At 41.2% G+C, this 19,018-nt stretch overlaps 1 protein-coding gene across 4 annotated transcripts in view; it reads right to left on the bottom strand.

Annotated features, from left to right (window-relative positions):
- Positions 1-19,018, bottom strand: part of rabgap1 (RAB GTPase activating protein 1) — a 63,210-nt gene that overhangs the window by 3,017 nt on the left and 41,175 nt on the right. For all 4 annotated transcript variants that reach the window (XM_026296729.1, XM_026296728.1, XM_026296726.1 and 1 more), the window contains 11 exons: positions 17,419-17,493; positions 16,702-16,827; positions 16,340-16,483; positions 15,496-15,537; positions 14,955-15,083; positions 11,668-11,760; positions 10,090-10,200; positions 9,642-9,746; positions 8,406-8,489; positions 4,534-4,605; positions 29-229 (listed from right to left, as the gene is read on the bottom strand). In XM_026296729.1, the coding sequence (XP_026152514.1) occupies positions 29-229; positions 4,534-4,605; positions 8,406-8,489; positions 9,642-9,746; positions 10,090-10,200; positions 11,668-11,760; positions 14,955-15,083; positions 15,496-15,537; positions 16,340-16,483; positions 16,702-16,827; positions 17,419-17,493 (1,182 nt within the window). The remainder of the gene's footprint in view (positions 1-28; positions 230-4,533; positions 4,606-8,405; positions 8,490-9,641; positions 9,747-10,089; positions 10,201-11,667; positions 11,761-14,954; positions 15,084-15,495; positions 15,538-16,339; positions 16,484-16,701; positions 16,828-17,418; positions 17,494-19,018) is intronic.

A 19,018-nucleotide genomic window follows, 5' to 3' on the forward strand; every position in this document is an offset into this window, starting at 1 on the left:
TGATCGGAGCCAAAACTGTGCAGTGTACCTGGATTTTGCACTCAGCCTCCACCAGCTGCAGTTTGGTCTGGGCTAGTTCCAGCTCCATCTCTCTCAATTGGTTCTTTAAACTCTCTTTCTCCTCATCCGTCTCCTCAGCCTCTCCAGCAGGAGCACTGGTCAAAGCGGCCCGCACACGACCCTCTTTGTTGAAAAGAGCACTGCACTTCTCACAGCCTTCCACTTTGGACTAGAAGAGGATATAACAGAGAGACGAAGGGAAAAGCAGAAAAGGTTTAGAGAATGAAATAAGGTAGGAACTGACATCTTTATACCAGTCACTGAGCTTACAAGCTTGTTTTTTATTTATTTATTTTTTTTCAAACTCTGCCTTCCCCTTTGAGCTGGAGATAAAACGTTAGATAAAAAATAAAGCCCAGTGCTGCCACGACAAAAGAATAACAGCTGGACGCTAGCTCTTGTTTGTGATGTAGAAATTAAGGAGATGCATGAGAAAGAAAGCACAGATTTGCTCTGTCAAAACTGTCAGTTTGCTCTCCTATATATAACTGCTTGCCGAAATGTCCTGTGCTCATTTTTAAGTCTTCCTTAGAAAAAAAGAGCAGTAGTTGTGCAAGTGCGAAGAGGACATAAGTGTAAGAATAAATCCCAATATGTATATCTTATTTTTTTTAAGTTTGAGAAGACAATGGCTTTGTCTGAAATCACTTAGTAGTTTACTCATTAAATGCAGATTCCAGACACTCATGTCCACAACACAGAAAAAGGGGCAGTGACTGCAGACAAAGTCACACTCTGTTTACTCACTGAAGCATGGTAGTTCATTACTGTAATATACAAACTAACTAGCTGTGCTTTCTGTCAGGGCTGCACTCCACCCAGCATCTTAGTTAAAGAGCTCTTTTTGTCCATTGTATGTGATGAGGTTTTAATGGGTGCAGAGAATTTGTGCTAAGAAAAGGGAAAAACTCACTGCTGACAAAGCCACACCGACTATGCTGCTAAACTTCGAATTTATTCGTTCAACTACTTAACTTGTAGCAAGAGCAGGACATTGGTTGGCTAGATGTTCAAAGATACATTTATTGTGTTTTAAGTTGAAAAGAAGTTCTCAGACTAATCTGAGATAATGCTACTAAAGCACTCTTCTAAGTTCAGCTCATGGCTACCAAACGTCCTTATGTTAATGCAGTTTGGGCAGAATCGCTTCAGTCCTGTACAGTACGCTGACTCTGTTAGACTCCTTGAACCTCCACCTTATTATCTTTACCACAGATCTGGGGCTAAATCCCTCTAGTTGGGCCTCCCAAGGCAAAGAGGTCCAAGGTGACGAGCCAGACTAAGAGCGGTTCAAAAAGCCTGTTATGGACAAAAGGATCATGATGCGGCATGACAGAGCTGGGGCCCCACCCTGAAGCCAGGCCTGGGGTCAGGGCTTATAGGTGAGTGCCTAATGGCCAGGACTCTCCACAGGGTCCTGGCCAGGCAAAGCCCAAAAGGATAACGTGGGGCTGCCTCCAGTGGACCCACCACCCGCAGCAGGAACTGTAAGGGGCCGGTGCATTGTGTATCAGGCGGGGGCCTCAGTGACCTGATCTCTGGAAGGTAAAACTGGCTCTAGGGACATAGAGTCACCTTGTTGGGGGATAAGGAGACTGAGCTTGTGTGGGGCATTGAGCGGTACTGACTAGAGACAGTCTGGGCTCTGGAACCCAACTCCTTGAGCGAAGGTGGCAGGTTAGTGTGGTCTTACTTATAGCTCTGCAGCTTAGCCACCATATGCTGGAGTTTCCCCTGATGAATGAGAGGGTCACTTCCCTGTGCCTTCAGGTTGGGGATAGATCTCTTACTGTTGTTTTGACCTATGGGCTAAGCAGCAGTACAGAGTACCTGGCCCTCTTGTCCCTTGGAGGGGTGCTGGAAGGTGCTCCAACTGGGAGAGAGGGGCTGAGCTGTCAATATATCACCACCTGGTGGTGAGTTGAATCCACTAGCGGAGGAGTAAACTGGACAGATTCAGCAGACCTAAAGTGAGGGTCTGTTGGGAACATTTGGAGAGCTTCAACCAGATCCTGAGGGAGGTTGTCCACCACCGAACCTGGCAGTGGACACTGGGAATAACGGGGGCTGTCAAGCTGAAGAAAGTCCCATCGAGCCTGACTGGCTTGTGGGACTCCTGAGGCAGCTGACAGGTACCGGCATGGCAAACGTACTGCAGCCTGGGCGGTTGCAGAGGCAACAACTCGGTTCTGGGAGGAGTTAGGTAAAGCCATTGAGGTGTACTGTCATCGGCCTTGAGGAAATTCTGGCAAAACGTTTGGTGCCTCAGCAGTGGGAAGCAGTGCTCTGCTAACACTGTTTACAGAGGAGGTGGGGAACTGTTGACCTTGACTGGGGACATTGTCGGGTGGTGGAAGGAATACTTTGAGGATCTCCTAAATCCCATGCACCTTCCATAGAGGAAGCAGAGGCTGAGGAGTCAGAGGCTGATCCATCCATCACCCAGATTGGCACAGAGGTAGTTCGGAAGCTCCTTGGAGGTAAGGCACCAGGGATGGATGAGACCTAAGTATCTTAAGTCTTTGGATGTTGTTGGGCTGTCTTGGCTGACACGCCTCTGCAACATCGTGTGGTGGTCGGGGACTGTACCTCTGGACAGGCACCGGACAGACCGGTGTGGTGGTCCCCCCTTTCAAGAAGGGGACCGGAAGGTGCGTTATACCCACAGACAGATCACACTCCTCAGCCTCCCTGGCAAAGTCTATGCCAAGGTACTGGAAAGGAGAGTCCGGCCAATAGTGGAACCTCAGATCCAGGAGGAACAATGCGGTTTTCGTCTTGGTACCCTCTGTAGGGAGTTTGCCCAACCAGTTCACATGTGCTTTCTGGACATGGAGAAGGCATTCGACTGTGGCCCTCGTGGCATCCTGCTCTGGGAGAATGGGGTCTGGGGCCCTCTGCTAAGGGCTATCCGGTCTCTGTACAATCAGAGACCGGGCTGCCCTTTGTCACCAGTTCTGTTTTTACGGACAGAATTTCTAGGTGCAGCCAGGGGCTGAAGGCAGTCCAATCCGGGGACCACAGGATTCCATCTCTGTTTTTTCCAGATGATGATGTCCTGTTGGCTCCATTGAGCCAGGACCTTCAGCATGCACTGGGGCTGTTTGCAACCAAGTGTGAAGCAGCTGGAATGAGAATCAGCACCTCCAAGACCAAGGCCATGGTACTCAAAGGAGACTTGCCTTCTCTGGGTTGAAGGAGAGATCCTGCCCCAGGTGGAGTATTTTGGGGTCTGGTTCAAAAGTGAGGGAAGGATGGAACGTGAGATTGACAGACAGATCGGTGCAGGAGCAATGCAATCGATGTACCGGTCTGAGCTGCGTTGAAAGGCCAAGCTCTCAATTTACTGGTCAATCTACGTTCCTACTCTCACCTTTGGTCATGAGCTTTGGGCCATGATCAAAAGGACAAGGTCTCAGATACAAGCGGCTGAAATGAGTTCCTCCACAGGGTGGCCAGGCTCTCCCTTAGAGATAGGGTGAGGAGCTTGATAACCTGGGAGGAGCCTCCACATTGTGAGGAGCCAGCTGAGGTGGCTTGGGCATCTTTTCTGGATGCCCCATGGACGCCTCCCTGGGGAGGTGTTCCAGGAATGTCACACCAGGAAGAGGCCGCTGGGAAGACCCAGGACATGCTGGAGGGACTATGTCTCTCAAGCTCTGAAGGAAGCATCCAGAGAGAAGGAAGTCTGGGCATCTCTGCTTAGTCCACTGCCCCAGTGACCCCGGATAAAGAAGAAGAAAATGGATGGATGTCTCTACACGGCTCATCACTGCAGTAGTGGATGAAAACATTAATAAAGCAGTAAAGTAAACTGAAATTGTGTCATGACTTTAAATATTAGTGAATAAACATTTCTATATATTCAAACATTCCTAATGAACATTGCTGTAATCTACAGTTATACTGTGTATTATCCACTGCACATCATTCTCACCCTACATCAGTTATAATTGCAGCTGCTGACAGTTTTATTGTATTTGTGCAACGTTGCAGAACCACCCTTGTTAGATAAGAACAGTTTTGAGCCTCATACTGGTTTAGGATGTAAAGTCATTTCTAAACTGACCATTGCCTCTCTTGGTTCCTGTAGATGGTAGTTAATGCCCGATACATAGATATCAATTTAAAATGCAAGTTATATGACAGAAAAATACATTTATTCTATGAGGATTGACAGATATCAGATCTCTAATATAAAAGGGAAAGAGCTGTAACCTATATCACCTAAAATCAATGTTGGTAGAATTAATGCACATAATAGTCAGTAATAATGTGACACTATTTCCTGCAGTCCTCCTTAGAAGTGTAGTTACATTATTAAATCTCCAATTAGCAACTGAGACACACATTCATATGCTTGACGTTTACACTACAGCCATGTAATTATGCTCCACTTCTAAATCTACACTATGTATGTGAGGGAATGCAACAGTTTTCTGAAGTGTGTATATGTTTGTGTGTACAACTCACTCGGATTTTATCCAGTTCTCCACGGGTGGCTGTCTGTTGTTTCTCTAGCCGTTCACTCAGCTGGGAGCAGATCTATAGGAACCAGGGAGACCGTCAGTTCAACTGCAGGCTTTCACAAGGCTGTCAATAAGTCACCCAAACTAAATGGCGTCTCTTACATCTCAGTCAATGCAACAAACTCAGTAGTCAGTGCAGCCATTACATCTAGAGTGCTGCACTGTTGAGGGAACTAACAACAATATGGAAGAATTTTACTGCTGATATACAGTCAGGTTGAAATATAGTGGAACAATGATACATTTTAGGGAATTTGGGCTTTGCACACGAAGTGAATTTGAAATGAAACAATATGTGAGCAAAGTGAAGACGTTCAGCTTTAAATCAAACACACACTCCCATTTTTGGTGGCTTATAAATGATGGGACAAAGCAGTCTCAGGTCCAGTTATGGCCTGTTCCCTCATTAGTCCAGGACAGATCAGCCAGATAAAAGTTCTGGAGCTGGGTACATTTGCATTTGGTAGCTGTTCACAGAAACATTCAACATAAGGTCCACAGAGTGAAAAGCAAACCCCTTTTTACAAGAGTGTTTACATCACTTCTTTTTTACTGTAGTACAGTCAGGAGGTAATTGGACAACGGAACTGAAATGTGTAATGTCAAAACTAATTTAAATCAAACTGATATCCATGTAGTTAAGTACAGATTGCAAGGACAGTAGTGTATTGTTCCACTGAGGAAGACTTTAAACAGTTTTTATAGTTTGTTAAGATTCTTCCTCTTTTCACTGAACATAATACAGCACTACCTAGTGTTTCCATTCCCAACTCTGTAGTTGTAGGTAAATTCGTCTGGGTGGAGGAGAAGTCGTCCTCTTACTCTTAAGTCCATTAGTGGTGTCATAAGGTCCTGTTTTTCCAGCAGGGCTCACAAGGTGTACATGCACAAGTATGCACATGCATCATCACACAGCCAAACGTATCTACCCAGCCTGTTTTTCTTGCCTCCTCCTATTATACCTCTAACCCTCAGCCACAAACATGCTGACAAACACGCATAACCACATGCTCTAGTTCATCGGTGAAAAGATCAATGTGACATGACTCATTCTAACGACTACATCGGCTCGCTCCACCTCTATCTGTTCCTGCTCTCTGCAGCACATACTGTATATCTCTTCATCCTCCTCCTCCAGAGATCAATCTATACATCTGTCTGTATATATAGCCAAGCAGATATCCATCTTCTCATCTACACAGCTTTTATTTTTTTTCTATCTTGCTCTCCCTTCCTTTTCTCTCAACTGCCAGTACTGTATCTATGTCTTTACCTTTCTTTCATCACTATCAATCTCTTATCCCTCTTGATCTTATGCCTCCCCCCATGCTTGTTTTCAACCACTGCTACTCCATGCCCTGCACATCTTTTTACTTTGTGAGGGTTTAACTTTCCCAACATGGGAAGGAGACATTTTACTTTTTGTATGGTCTCTATAATTAGAAGAAGAGTTGAGAGGCACAAGATAAGGAGGATGAGGTGTTCTGCTGGCAGTACAAGCCCATGTAAGATGGGGTACATGTCAGGCTACGGTCAGGAACACTTAACACCGTACTATTTTGCTCATTTCAATTTCAAAAGAACAGGGTAGTGGTTTCTTTAACCTTTTTGTTCACACTGATAATAGATTTTGTGCTTGTTTCTGTTTAGGCATAAGACCAATGGGCCATTTTTTGTTTTCATGTATTTTATATTCTGTTTTCCATAAACAATCTCAATCTCTAATTTATTTAAAATCTTTTGACTCAATAATTTATCCCATCCTGCTGTTACTTCACTGCCTAAGGTGATTGTTTTTTTTTGTTTTTTTTTAGTTTTTTGGTCAATAATGTAGTTAGACAGTGTACCTATGATGGTGATTATTGCAAGCACATGCAAATGCAATTATTTTATGCAATAACATTATATAGATAGTTTAGAACTCACAGCTAACAGGGTGCACAGCTGAACTCAGCCACTTCAACACATTTAGAATATTTTGGTGTCCAGGGTCAAATTATGCTAAAAGGTTTTATGCTAAAAGGACCTCAGGGACACAAGCCATGGCCACTGTTACTGTACCTGGCTAGCCTGGGAGTATCTACACAGGTTCCTACAAGAGGGACTACAACGCACAGCTCAACACCAGTAACAGACGCTTCTCTGTCCTTGTGGGCTGGAAGTGGCAAATGGCACACAAAGCTTTTTTGGCTGTAATCCCACAAAACAAAACTTGGCATTCACAGCCACTGAAATGGGGAAATGCTGTTTGAAGAATAATTCAGGCTATCTGGGCTGGGAAAACAATGCAGGCTATTTTGGGGCATCCTTCAACTTGTCAATCCCAGAGGACTGAATGCTGCTATCCTCCCTCTGCTCTCTCCTTCACAGCCCTCTGTTCATTTTCTCTCTCTCTCTCTCTATCTATCATCCCCTTCCTCCCTGTCACAAAAAAGAACTATTTTTGACGTAGCCCCATTTTCGCACTTGGCTCAGCACAGCTCTCAGCAGCATGGTAGCAATCTGAAGGCTGCTTTTAACCATAACACTCACACAAATACACAACCATCCTTTCTCTTCCAGCATAACTTCTGTCACCAGTTTTTGGATCTACTGCCAATTCTAATCTGCTGCCAATATTTTTAGACATAGGTGAAGTTAAGGTCTGTTTCTAATTTAGTCCTCTTGCTATTTCTATCTGCCCGCACAGGGAGTGATAGGGCATGGACTGTTGCATAATGCCTCTGTGCTGATGGTAACAGTACTTGATCTGGATAGGTTTATATTTAAGTATTAAGTGACACGATGAGCTCTGAAAGGATGAAAATCAGCGGAAGAGCAAGTCAGAGAGACAGGAATCCAAAATATGCTCAGTCATCAAACAGACTCTGTCATCAAAGGGTCTGGGTTCAGCTCGGGGACAGTTTGTAAAATTAGACATTTATGCTTCATAAAGTAGATGAATGAATGAAAACAGGCCACTCATGTTATTTTTAAATATTTATGGCTAGTCTTGCCACAATAATGACTTGATCAGAGCTTAGATATGAAAAGACAAGCTGAATAAGGAGTGATAAGTGGAGAAGTAGTGCTCAAAGGCTCACTTCTCAAAGATCCCGAGTTGGGGATGTTATTACTTTTGGGTCATGGTGCGTCATCAATTGATCAACCTTTCAAATGTCACTACATTTTAAAAAATCCAACTGGGCAAACTCAAAAATGGACCTACAGAGTTAATGGATGTTTACATGTGAGCACTGATTACAAGCTACTAGCAGTGTCTTACAGTTTGGTGAGCACTTGCATCTTTAATTAGCAAAGCTCATCTGGGTCCTGAGCTTCTTCCACGTGAATGAGCAGCTTTGTGTTCACTACTTTAGTTTTTATATCTTGTAAAATTAAATCTAAGCTATAGATCAGAATAAATTCTTAAACTTTTGAAATAATTAATAACTTTAGCAGCTGTACAGAAGTCAGATGCCAGTCTTTTATACCAGAACTAAGAGGTGTGACCCATTAACATCTGTTTTTGTTTCTTTATACTGGTGCTTCTCTTACATTTTTAATTCATTTTACATATATATGTACTCTTGACAGGACTGGTCAGGGCTTGACTGGTGGGAGGTAAAGGGCAGTGTAAAAAGGGATTCTGATGTTGGACCTAATTGACAAAGCATTGAAGAAAAGGTGATGGGAAACTGCAACGGTACAGTCTCACTTCTCTAAAATGTACTCATACAGAAAGAAAAACCATCACAAAATCAACACAGTGTTTTAGTCTTGATTCATTTAAGTGATTTTTGTACACAAATTCTACAGTACAAAGTTGAGACATACCTGCTTATATTCACCAATAATGGAGCCGTTCTTCTTAATCTCCGATTCAGACTTATCGAGCTCTCGTCTGCACATCTCCTTCAGCTGCGAATATGCACACACACACACACACACACACAAACATGCAGAGGTATACTGTTAGGCTGCTGCAGGGCAGAGACCAAGGACAGAAGCAGAGTCAGGGGCCCTAGAGACCATGTGACTGCCATGAAATGTAAAGAAGACAGAGAAAGGTATTGGCAGATGTGAAGCTCAGGGCAAAGTCACGCCCTTCACAACAACCTGTGTACAAGCACATAAATCACTCACAGCTACACCAACACACTCAAAGAGACAGGAGACATTTGAAGGACAGCACTAAACACATATGGGATCCTGGGGCTGCAGGTCTGTCCTCCATCTCTTAGAGATTCTTTACTTACAAAGAAAGATGAATTGACATACGTATGTTGAACACTACACCTTGGAATGTATGTGCCATGACACAGACACAGAACAAGCCCATAAAATGCAATATAGTCTTTTCCACTAACTCCAGTATATTACATGGATAGAGCCAGTAAGTGGGAGCACATGATGTGAACAATTAGAAGAAAGTAATGCAGACAGACACATTGAGAGACAGACATATAGGAGAATACACAGAGAAACTGAACAATAGACAAGCAGAAAACCAGACAAGCACAAACATGTTTCTGCTTGTACATTATGTCTAAAGGGAATCTAATGTTGAAAGGTTTGACTGTTTTGTTTACATTTAGTTTCCTGCAGAGACGTCCTTAGTATCATTGTGGTCAGGTTTATTATTACCTGAGAAAAATATAAATTACAGCCCTGTTTTTAAAGAGAAGTGTAATCAATCAAAAGATATGTAACCAACCAAACACCACAGCAGGTGAAATACACACAGTGATGAACACACTTTCATCCTCAGAAGGAGATTTCACTTGTAAAGCCAATATTAATATTACATAGTAATACCTTAATACTGTACACTTAACTACTAGTCTCCTTCCTGACCCCAGGATAGGAGGTGTACACTTCTTCTCACAATAAAATAATTAATTCACCTGGGATTGTGTATCGCAATAGTGCTGACGCTTTCCTACTATCTATAACCCCCTGTGCCCCATGAGATTTAAAGACAAACATGTATTTTAGACATCAGCGGGGCTCAAGGAGAGGATCTGCTGCACACATGCTCACTTCGGATCTAAATCCATTGTTGCCTCTAACCTGTGCAGATTCTTCCTCCAGTCGTCTCTTCTCATCCTCAGACTCCACCAGTTTCTGTTTGGTCAGCAGCAGCTCTTTATTCAGGGCGTCTGCCTTCTCCTCAGCCTGACACACACATACACACACATACAAAAAAATAAGACGATGTGGATGAGGTCACTGAAAGTTTGAGTCACCCTACTTTCTACTTTGTTCTCTCCACTGTGTTTTCAGCCTGCCATCTGTCTTTTCAAGGTAAGTCAAACTGTGGTACAGACAAATGTGCATGCCCTGCCTTACACACTCTTATGCTTTCACTCTTGTTGTAGTTCTTGCACAACTGTTGCCACATAAACCGTGCACTTGCCTCTGTCAGGTGACATTACTGAAGCGATGAGTCAGGTTTTCTAAAACATGTACACACTCACCCAACACAATTATACAAATATAGTCTTTCTCTTTGGCTTACGTTGTCGAGGTCTTTGCGCAGCGCTATCTTACTGCTAACTAGTTCATGTGCCAGGTCGTCGTTCTCCTGCTCCAAACGCATGTTGGCCTCTTGCAAACGGCGGTTCTCCCGCTGCCACAGAAAGAGGGAGGGAGGAGAGCGAAAGGAGGAAGAGAGCAAGAGAGAGCAAAATTAGGAGTGAGACAAATTAATAAAAATGTTTAAAAATGTATAAGAGAACACAGGGAAAAGAGCAAAACAGAGGAGCATATGACCAGAGTGATGTGAAGGGACATGAAAGAGGAAGGAAAGTGAGAGAGAGAGTGAGAGAGAGAGAGAGAGAGCAGGTTAAAGGAGTTAATAATGAAGAGTTTTGAATGAATGTGAAAGCATCTCTTCCTGGATTAGTACTTTCCAGAGTAATGCAACAACATAGAGAATGAGACTGAGTGAGTGTAAAACTTAACTGACTTCAAGTGAAAGCATAACTACGCATTTAGAGATGTCTGTAATGTTTAACTGGTCGTAACTTGCTTGTATATTATTAAGAGCAACAGGCAGCTGCATTAAAAACTGACGTATAAAATCTTGTCCCTGACATGACAGGCACAGGAGTTAAAGAGGATAAAATATAGATCTCTATACACCGACTGGCCCTCTTGAAAAAAGCAATACTACAAACATCTCAATACTCTTCCTCTGACATACAATAAATGGCATTTTCTTGTCAGAAGCATTTTTAAGAGTAAATATAAAAGTAGTTCAGTCAGTATAATTGATGATCTTGTACTCTGTACAACCAGCCTGTTACCCTTGAGGTGACATATGTACAATTAATGGGTTTTTAGTGCCGTGTAGTTTTTCTTTCTTGAACAAGGACAGTGATGTCTACAGAAAATTATTTATTCTGTTCAGTGGAAAATCTTACTAACTTGCCTGTTACTGCACATATTTTTTTATTTAACACTGTAATGAAGAGGTAATGTTCTGGATACTATTGGTGTCTGTAAATGAACAGTTGCTATCTATCTAACTTTATTTCAAATTGTAGTGAAATAAATAACTTTTATTTTTAAATTTATAATAACTTGGTATGTTAAAACCCTTTCCTGTGTAATATATGGTGGTATCCTGTTACACATGTTGACGCACAATTATAGGTTTTCTACTGTATCTTTAATGTTGACTAAAACATTAAAAAAGTAAACTGCTTGAGTCCTCCCAACTCTTCCTCTCCCTCCTTACTGCTTGAGTCCTCCCAACTCTTCCTCTCCCTCCTTACTGCTTGAGTCCTCCCAACTCTTCCTCTCCCTCCTTACTGCTTGAGTCCTCCCAACTCTTCCTCTCCCTCCTTACTGCTTGAGTCCTCCCAACTCTTCCTCTCCCTCCTTACTTACACTCCACCCAGACTGTCACCTACATCCACGGTGTGTTTACTGTCTCAGTTAGTGCAGCGGTAGGACAAAGGCCTTTATTAAGAAACATTCAGCAGTATTCTTAACTAACTAATATCAGAAAAAAGGCTCAGCTTTAATTTCATGTAGCCATCACAGATTATTATTATTTGTGCGCGTGTTGTTATTTTGTGTTTATGTGTACCTCGTATCGCTCGATCGGAGCCTCCTGCTGCTCCTGCTGCTCCCTCATAGTGTGGTACTCCTTCTCAAATTTCTTCAGCTTCTTCTGGCTGATCTGTTGGACAGCGGAATTTATTATACACATGATGAAGAAGGGAGGAAAATAAACCCATTAGTTTTTAGCACCTGCCAGTTAAAAGTCCTTCCAATCTTTTGTAAACAAGGACACAAGATTTACAGTCGTTGCTGGACTGTGGCGTTTAGTCCAGTCCGGCATATGAATAAGATGTAAGGGAACATATGTGGCAATTAGAGCCCAATTTGCTAATTTGTGTCTGACAAGATGCTAGTTCATGTGATATTTATGTCCAAAGTAATTCATACCACCTTAAACTTTACTGAGTTTCTAAAAGTTTTAGATTTTATGTATGAAGTAAAATGTGACGCTACTATAACACATGCAAATAGATAATATCATCTAGAGATAAGGTCATAACACACTGTAATACAGCTGTCAGAGAACATGTAAATGCTGTAATCCCTGAAGGTGTTACAATCAATATTGTAAATTTTTTCAGGCAGGTAAACCTAAATTGCTTACTGAGCTGGTGAACACAAAAATAAACGAGATTTCAGGTTCAGTGGTACACCTCATATCACCTCAAACAGTGTCCTATTTAAAAACATGCACACTTTCAGTCACTTTCACGCCTAGTTTGGACACACACTGCATTTAGGTAATCTCATCAACGGGCCTTTCACTGCTCAGTCATTGCCTTACACTGGCCTTTTTAGACCAGAAAGCTACCGTACAATGAACACTATGTGCCCGATTTTCAGTAAAAGGAGAGAAAGAGGACACAACACAGCTCTGTCTACAAACTCAGACAAGTTTGATCTTTCTGTGGATTTGAATGTATTTAGGTATGGCTGCACCACCAATGCACTATTGTGTTTGTGTGCATGCCTGCCTGTGTGTGTTACAAGCATTTAGCATTATACTACAGTATATCCTATGATCCAAATGCTCCCAGCATTCATCACCTAATGATGTTGGCAGAACTGGGACGCATAGCCCACATGTCCTGCTCAAAGTGTCTCTTTTCTCATCATCTCTCTCTCTCTCTCTCTCACAGCCTTGACATACAGCTGTGTATCCAGAAGTGACTATATAAAAAAGTAATTAGGAACAGAGCATCTCTGAATCTCAAGTACAGGCATAACTTAGAGACATGAAATGCTTCTCATTTGACAAGGTTGAGACCAGTTATAGATTAACAAATTATCAAAATTATTTTTCTGAATGTACACTATGAACCAGAAGAGGCATGTTGTAAAACCATCTGTACTCTCTTTCAGTTCATTTGTTCATTGTTTTAGGGTTTTCAGGAAAAAAAAACATTTAAACTTGCTTCATTGTTTCTGCAAAAAGTAGAGCAACTGTTAACTGCATAGAAATACCAATGTACTGCATATATGTTTATATGTACTAGATGAAAAGTAGACAGCTCTGAGGTACACGTAAACAAGAGAGAAAAAAAACTCAGGTAAACAAAAAGCTGCCAAGGAGAGGAAGAAAACTGCATGTATTCATGAATTCATTTAAATCCCCTGGACGATTTGCATATATCAGCTTTAGAAGTCAAAAGGTTGGAAAAAACAAGAAAGAAGGTGTAGTAACTCTGCACCAAGACACCAAGGCAAGATAAATGACCTTGATTTGATGCCAACAATGTCTCCTGCACACATTTTGTGACCAGACTACAGTTTAAATGTTTACATATACACTATGAAGTTTAAAGAGCTTTTCTCTTAATACCAACTAATAGAATCACACAGAACCATAAAGAAATATCAGATATTCAGCTCAGCTCTCATTGTACTGAAATGGGAACATATAGATCTGCCATTTTTAGACCAGGAGTGCCCAACCCATGTTCCTTGTGGGCCACTGCTCTACTTGTTTTACAACTACCCTTGCCCTACCCACTGCTGATTACCTGGATCAGGTGTGTTAAGCCAATCATAAACTGGAAGATAACAATTCAGGTGAGTGTCGAGTGTGGGAAGACAAAGTGAATTAGGACTGGTACATACAAATCTGAAGCAAACCTGTGAACAAAGTTCGAGCACCAGCCAACTCAGCTTTTTGGTCCACTCAGATGGTGGTATCATCAGTCAGTAAGGGCACCAGTAATCTGGTCATTTAATCCCAATATAATGCCATCAGATTAGCCTACCTAGGCTCAGATCTAATTTGCAGCTCCAACATTAACAGTACTGGAGGTCAATTTGTCAAAGGGCTTCGTGGAAATGTTTTCTCTTGCCAAATAATGGGCTGGAAATAACTTCTCAAATCGTTACATGCAACTGGGTTTATATGCTATGGTTAATTCACTGGAATGAGTAACAAGAAAGGAAGAAAGGCAAATAATTTAAGTATGCAGACAAGTGAAATAAAGCAAAAGCAGTGAAAATCAGTACCTCCCTTGCTGGTGGACACATCAGCCTAAACTCACAAAGTTTTCATGATTTGTGTTCAGAATCTGATGTCTCCAAGATGAGTAATGAACACCTTAAAGACTGCGGTGATTTATTTCCACTGGATTTTCCTCTTTTGGAGCAGCTCTCCGTGCTGTCCCGTCATGCTGGCTCTTTTACAGAGTTATGTGCTAATAAATATTTCTGCCCAAAGTTACGTTCAAAGTCAGGCTGTGTAAAATAGGCCAGACTGTTAAAAGAGGTCAGGATTCAGGTGTGAGTGTGTTCAAGAGACGGAAAGACAGAGGAGTTTGTGTGCACGTGTATCTTTTAACCGTACCTTAAAGATCAACAGTGCCCCCTATTGGTGTTTCTGTAGCACTGCTAAACTACACAGGTTTTATGTATTCATCCAATGTATTACATACACATTTTAACTCCATTTTCTGATTAGCAGACACAGTTGATTTTCATTGCCAGGGTTCCAGATCTTGTCTGGGTTTTCTAAATATTTGTCTACATCTCAGTTCCCTAAGTTGCAGTCACTTTCCCCTCACTTGCTCACCTGCAGAAGATGTGAAAAAAAGGTACAAAGACAAAATGTGAGGGGAAAGGAATCAATCAATCTGGTGATCATCAGGGAGTGAGGAATGATCAGTTAAGGGAACGGGATGTTCCCAGTTAAAATAAGGATATTGACAAAGCTATGAATTAAACAAAACTGAAACCGAAGTCTCAGATCTTTGCATGAGAAATGCAAGGCCAGACCTGCCTACCTGCTGCATGGTAGAAGTGAAGTGAGGCTGTTTTATTCTACTCTAAACTCACCTTCATGCTACAAGCCAGCTCCATCAGTTTCTTTGCATTTTCCTCAGACCGGTACCTCTTTGGAACTGGGACACGAAAAAATTTGAGTGCACCCTCAAAGTCTGTTTGGATCAGATCGTCTTTTGATGTCTGTTGAAAAAAGAACATCAAGGTAAAGCAGGCACACACCTTTCCTTGCCAGAGTTACCTGTAGAGCAGAGATTCAGTTCCTTAATTGTAACACAAAGCAGCACGAGCCTTACCCATCAAAAGTGACACCATTAAAACAAACCAGATATTCTAAATAACAGGTCTATGAGAAACCAGTTCATGTCTAAAAATCTACCTCAAATAAAACCTACTGCAAAGACATATTTTCATGGAGACAAACTTTTTATTTTGATGTGACACTCATCTGTGACCAAAAATGTGCCCTGCTTCCAGCACAGAACAGTGACACTGCATGTTTGTCGGCACCTGCTCATTGTGTAGGCATGTGTAGTAAAATCTTTCTAAGGCTTGTGCTGTGTTTGTTTCTTCATCTTTGTGTGGGCTAGCTTACCTTCAGAAGGGCCAAGGCTACATTGAAGATCACACTGATGCCCTGAGAATATAGAAAAAGGTTTCAGATTATATTTAATGTAAAATGTGATTATATGTAAAAATAAATAAATAAATAATCTAATGTGAACATGTGTAGCAGAGTGTCTACACTGAGTTTTGACTTTTTTTGATGTTTTGTTTTGCCATCACACAAGACTTATAATGACACTTTTGTGAATTCATTGCTGTAAAAGTTTAACATTCACATTAGCTTTAAGGTTGTGTGTGATTTGAAGCAGGTTTTCGCGGTGTTAGAGGCCTGGCCATCAGGCTCTCCCAGTTCCTGCGCATCAGCACCATATGTCACTGTAGCAATGTTATTATTCAAGTGATCTATGAGACATGGTTTACACATGTTGCTTTGCACAATTTTAAAACCCAGGTCAAATATTTGTCTGATCAAACAAGAACTTTTTCCCCTCCATGCTCCCTCAGTCCATCAAGTGGATGACATTTTTACTGACTTTGGCCTGACCAATAAGCACTTGGAAGAGTCTTCATCATATGAAACTTATTTTTATTTCATACTTATCACATTTTGTAGAGTCCTCACATAGGTGTGTCAGAATAAATGTCATTAAAGGTACTTTTGTATTTCATTTTGTGATTTTTACATGCCTACAAATAGATTTCTTTTTGTTCTATATGGGAACTTGTGTGTACAGAAATAGCAAAAAGGAATGAACTGAATGAAACTTAAATCTTGAACACAATAAAATACAAGAAGTTATTCATATTTCCAAAATTAAGGGTGCAGCCACTGAAGGTGTGTTGTCTATGTGTGTTAGTCTTTCATTACTAACCTCACACAGTAGTAGGTCAATGATATGGAAGACCATGTAAAGAGGGAACTTGGCTGTAAAGAGGGTGAGGAACCACTGAGAGGCGTACATATGAGCCTCCAGACCCACGTTGAGGAAATGGTTGTACAGGTCTGGTATATATTCCTGTTAAACACCGAAAGGAAAAAGGTAACAGAAGAAGAAAAAGAAAGATAAAAACAAAGGACAGGAAGGATGATAAAGAAAGAGGTAGATGCAAAAAAAAAAAAAGGGAAAAGTTAAACACAGAAAGAACAAGCGTAGGAAAGAAGAGGAGCAGCTGCAATCACTGTTATGGTGTTCATTCAGTAAAAATACTTTAGATATACAAATACAGCACACACCTGCATGAGTCTCTCAAGTTGGAAGAATTTGCAATGCAGATCTTCAAAGTTCTGCTTGAAAAGGTCCCTGAGCCCATAGTCAAACATTATCTTGACCAGCACACTAAAAGCTTGCTCCTCTGGCATCTGAAGAGGACAAGACATTTAGTAATCATTACCTCATGTCTATCACATACTAATGATACAAATTTCAGATCATATCGTAATGATACAAATTTCAGATTAGGCCAATACGACAAATATTTTACTCAACAGCTTTCCCACATAAATATCTGTATATTAATACAATGCCTGGACTAAATGACTCCTCGTTCTATTAGTGTCTAAGAAGAAACTGCAAAGACATTTTTTTTCCACTAGGTGGGAGTGTTGACCTGTCTCTGGAGTGCAAGGGCTGTTAAAAATGCCATACTAGGGTGGCAGATAAACACAAACATATGGATTTTTTATTCAATGTAAATGTCCAACAGATAACAACCTTCCACCTGCTCTTATGCAGTAAGAGTACATCATACTTTGTGTTTCCTACACTAAATATAACGGTCATCAGGGTTCAAGACATTCAAAATAAGCCAGGTCAAACCTCCCGTGCGGCAAAATGTCAGAAAGATATAGATAAAAACTCAAAACCAATAAAAACAAAATAGTTGTGCTCAGCTTCTGAAATTATTTAAATAGGTAGGATTTTTCCTGGATCATGCTGATAGGTGAACTCACGTGCAGCAGCAGCACAGCAGCCAAGAAAGACTGTCCCTGGCAGTAGCCAATCTCCTCATCATAAACAGAGTAAGCCTGAAGGAGACGACAAAAACAGACACACAGCCAGTTAATAAGTTCTACGGTGCACTGAAAAATTGATGAAGGAAATGAACTGCCTTAATATTGTATTAAAAAAAACTGGAAGATTGAACACCATGACCAAAATATTTCTTCTGAAAGACTTGGGGAAACAGCCCAGGGCAAAAAAAAAAAAAAAAAAAACTTATACTGTATTTGAGAGGTAGAAAGAAATATGTCCATATGACTCAAAAGCCACTGGATGCTTAACAAAGATTTTAAATTAAACAGAAAAAATGAAAACACTTGTAAACACCGCCATAGTCTACGTACCATCATATCAGTCAAATACAAACTGTAACAAACTGTATAAATATTTAGTTTTTGAACCCACAGCAGACTTTTCTGGCTACAGAGCATGTGAATCATGCTGTACCAGCTGCCGAGCGTCATTTCTGGTCATTTTCTTCCCTTTTTGGAATTTGATTTTGAAAGTCTGTGAACTTGTAGCGTATGCTGTATGCCTTCAAACACATTTTATTTTGAAGTGCCAAATTGCTGCCCTTAGGTTAGAAGTAAGAGAAGACAGATGAGGGAAAGACTGGGAGTCAGGGATGGGAAAAAAAGGAAAAATGGACATGAGTACAGACTACTAATAAGATAAACATAAAGGGTTGGACAGCGATAGGAAGGTATGGAGGAATTAAAGTAAGGGGTGGGAGCAAGGGAGAGAATTTGGAAAAGGGCTATAGTGGCCTACTGAGCTAGAAACACAAATATTGAGTGCAAGTGCAATAGACAAAGTGTGGATCAATCCACACACAGAAGAAAGGGAGGGCCCACTGAATTATTGAAACACACCTGAGGAGGTGCTTGTCTGGGAAGAGATGGATGCCCTCACCTGAGTTATACATAATGAATGAAATGAAAAATTAAAAAAAAAAAAAAAAAAAACTGAACACAATGCATCCAGGGTATGCATATGGAATTATGGAACTACAGGTTGCTTAATTTTCATGAGCAAAAGAGCACTTGACACATAATGATCGATACAGTATTTGCAAATGTTATGCACATATGTGTGTGCATGCCAGTGTGTAGGAGTCAGTGAGCACAACAGGACTGATTACAGTGGAGCCTAGTGTGTGTGCTCAATTTGAAACTTTTTTCACTGGTCTGAACCCACTGAACCACATAGGACCAGAGTGGCTGTTCAGTTAATTAATGAACCATTTAGCTTTGGCAAATCACTGCAGCTCTATAAACTTTGTTATAAAGACCTACTGTGAGGAAGTGTAATCACTCCAGCATGTAATTACACATACTGTAATGTAATGTAAATCCATTTCATATGCAGATTGTGGTGCTAACAATTCAACTGATCCCAACTTTTTGAGGACCATAATGTTGCATGTGCGTGTTGCATTTGATTTCATTTTAACTTTGCGCCAAATCTGCAAAACGCTGCCCTATAAAAGTGGCTAAATGTCTAAAAGAGATGATATACCATGACATGGGTGAGTAAACTATAAGTAGGGTA

This window comes from Mastacembelus armatus, chromosome 12 (genome assembly GCF_900324485.2).
Source record: "Mastacembelus armatus chromosome 12, fMasArm1.2, whole genome shotgun sequence".
In the NCBI taxonomy this organism is placed as follows: domain Eukaryota; kingdom Metazoa; phylum Chordata; class Actinopteri; order Synbranchiformes; family Mastacembelidae; genus Mastacembelus; species Mastacembelus armatus.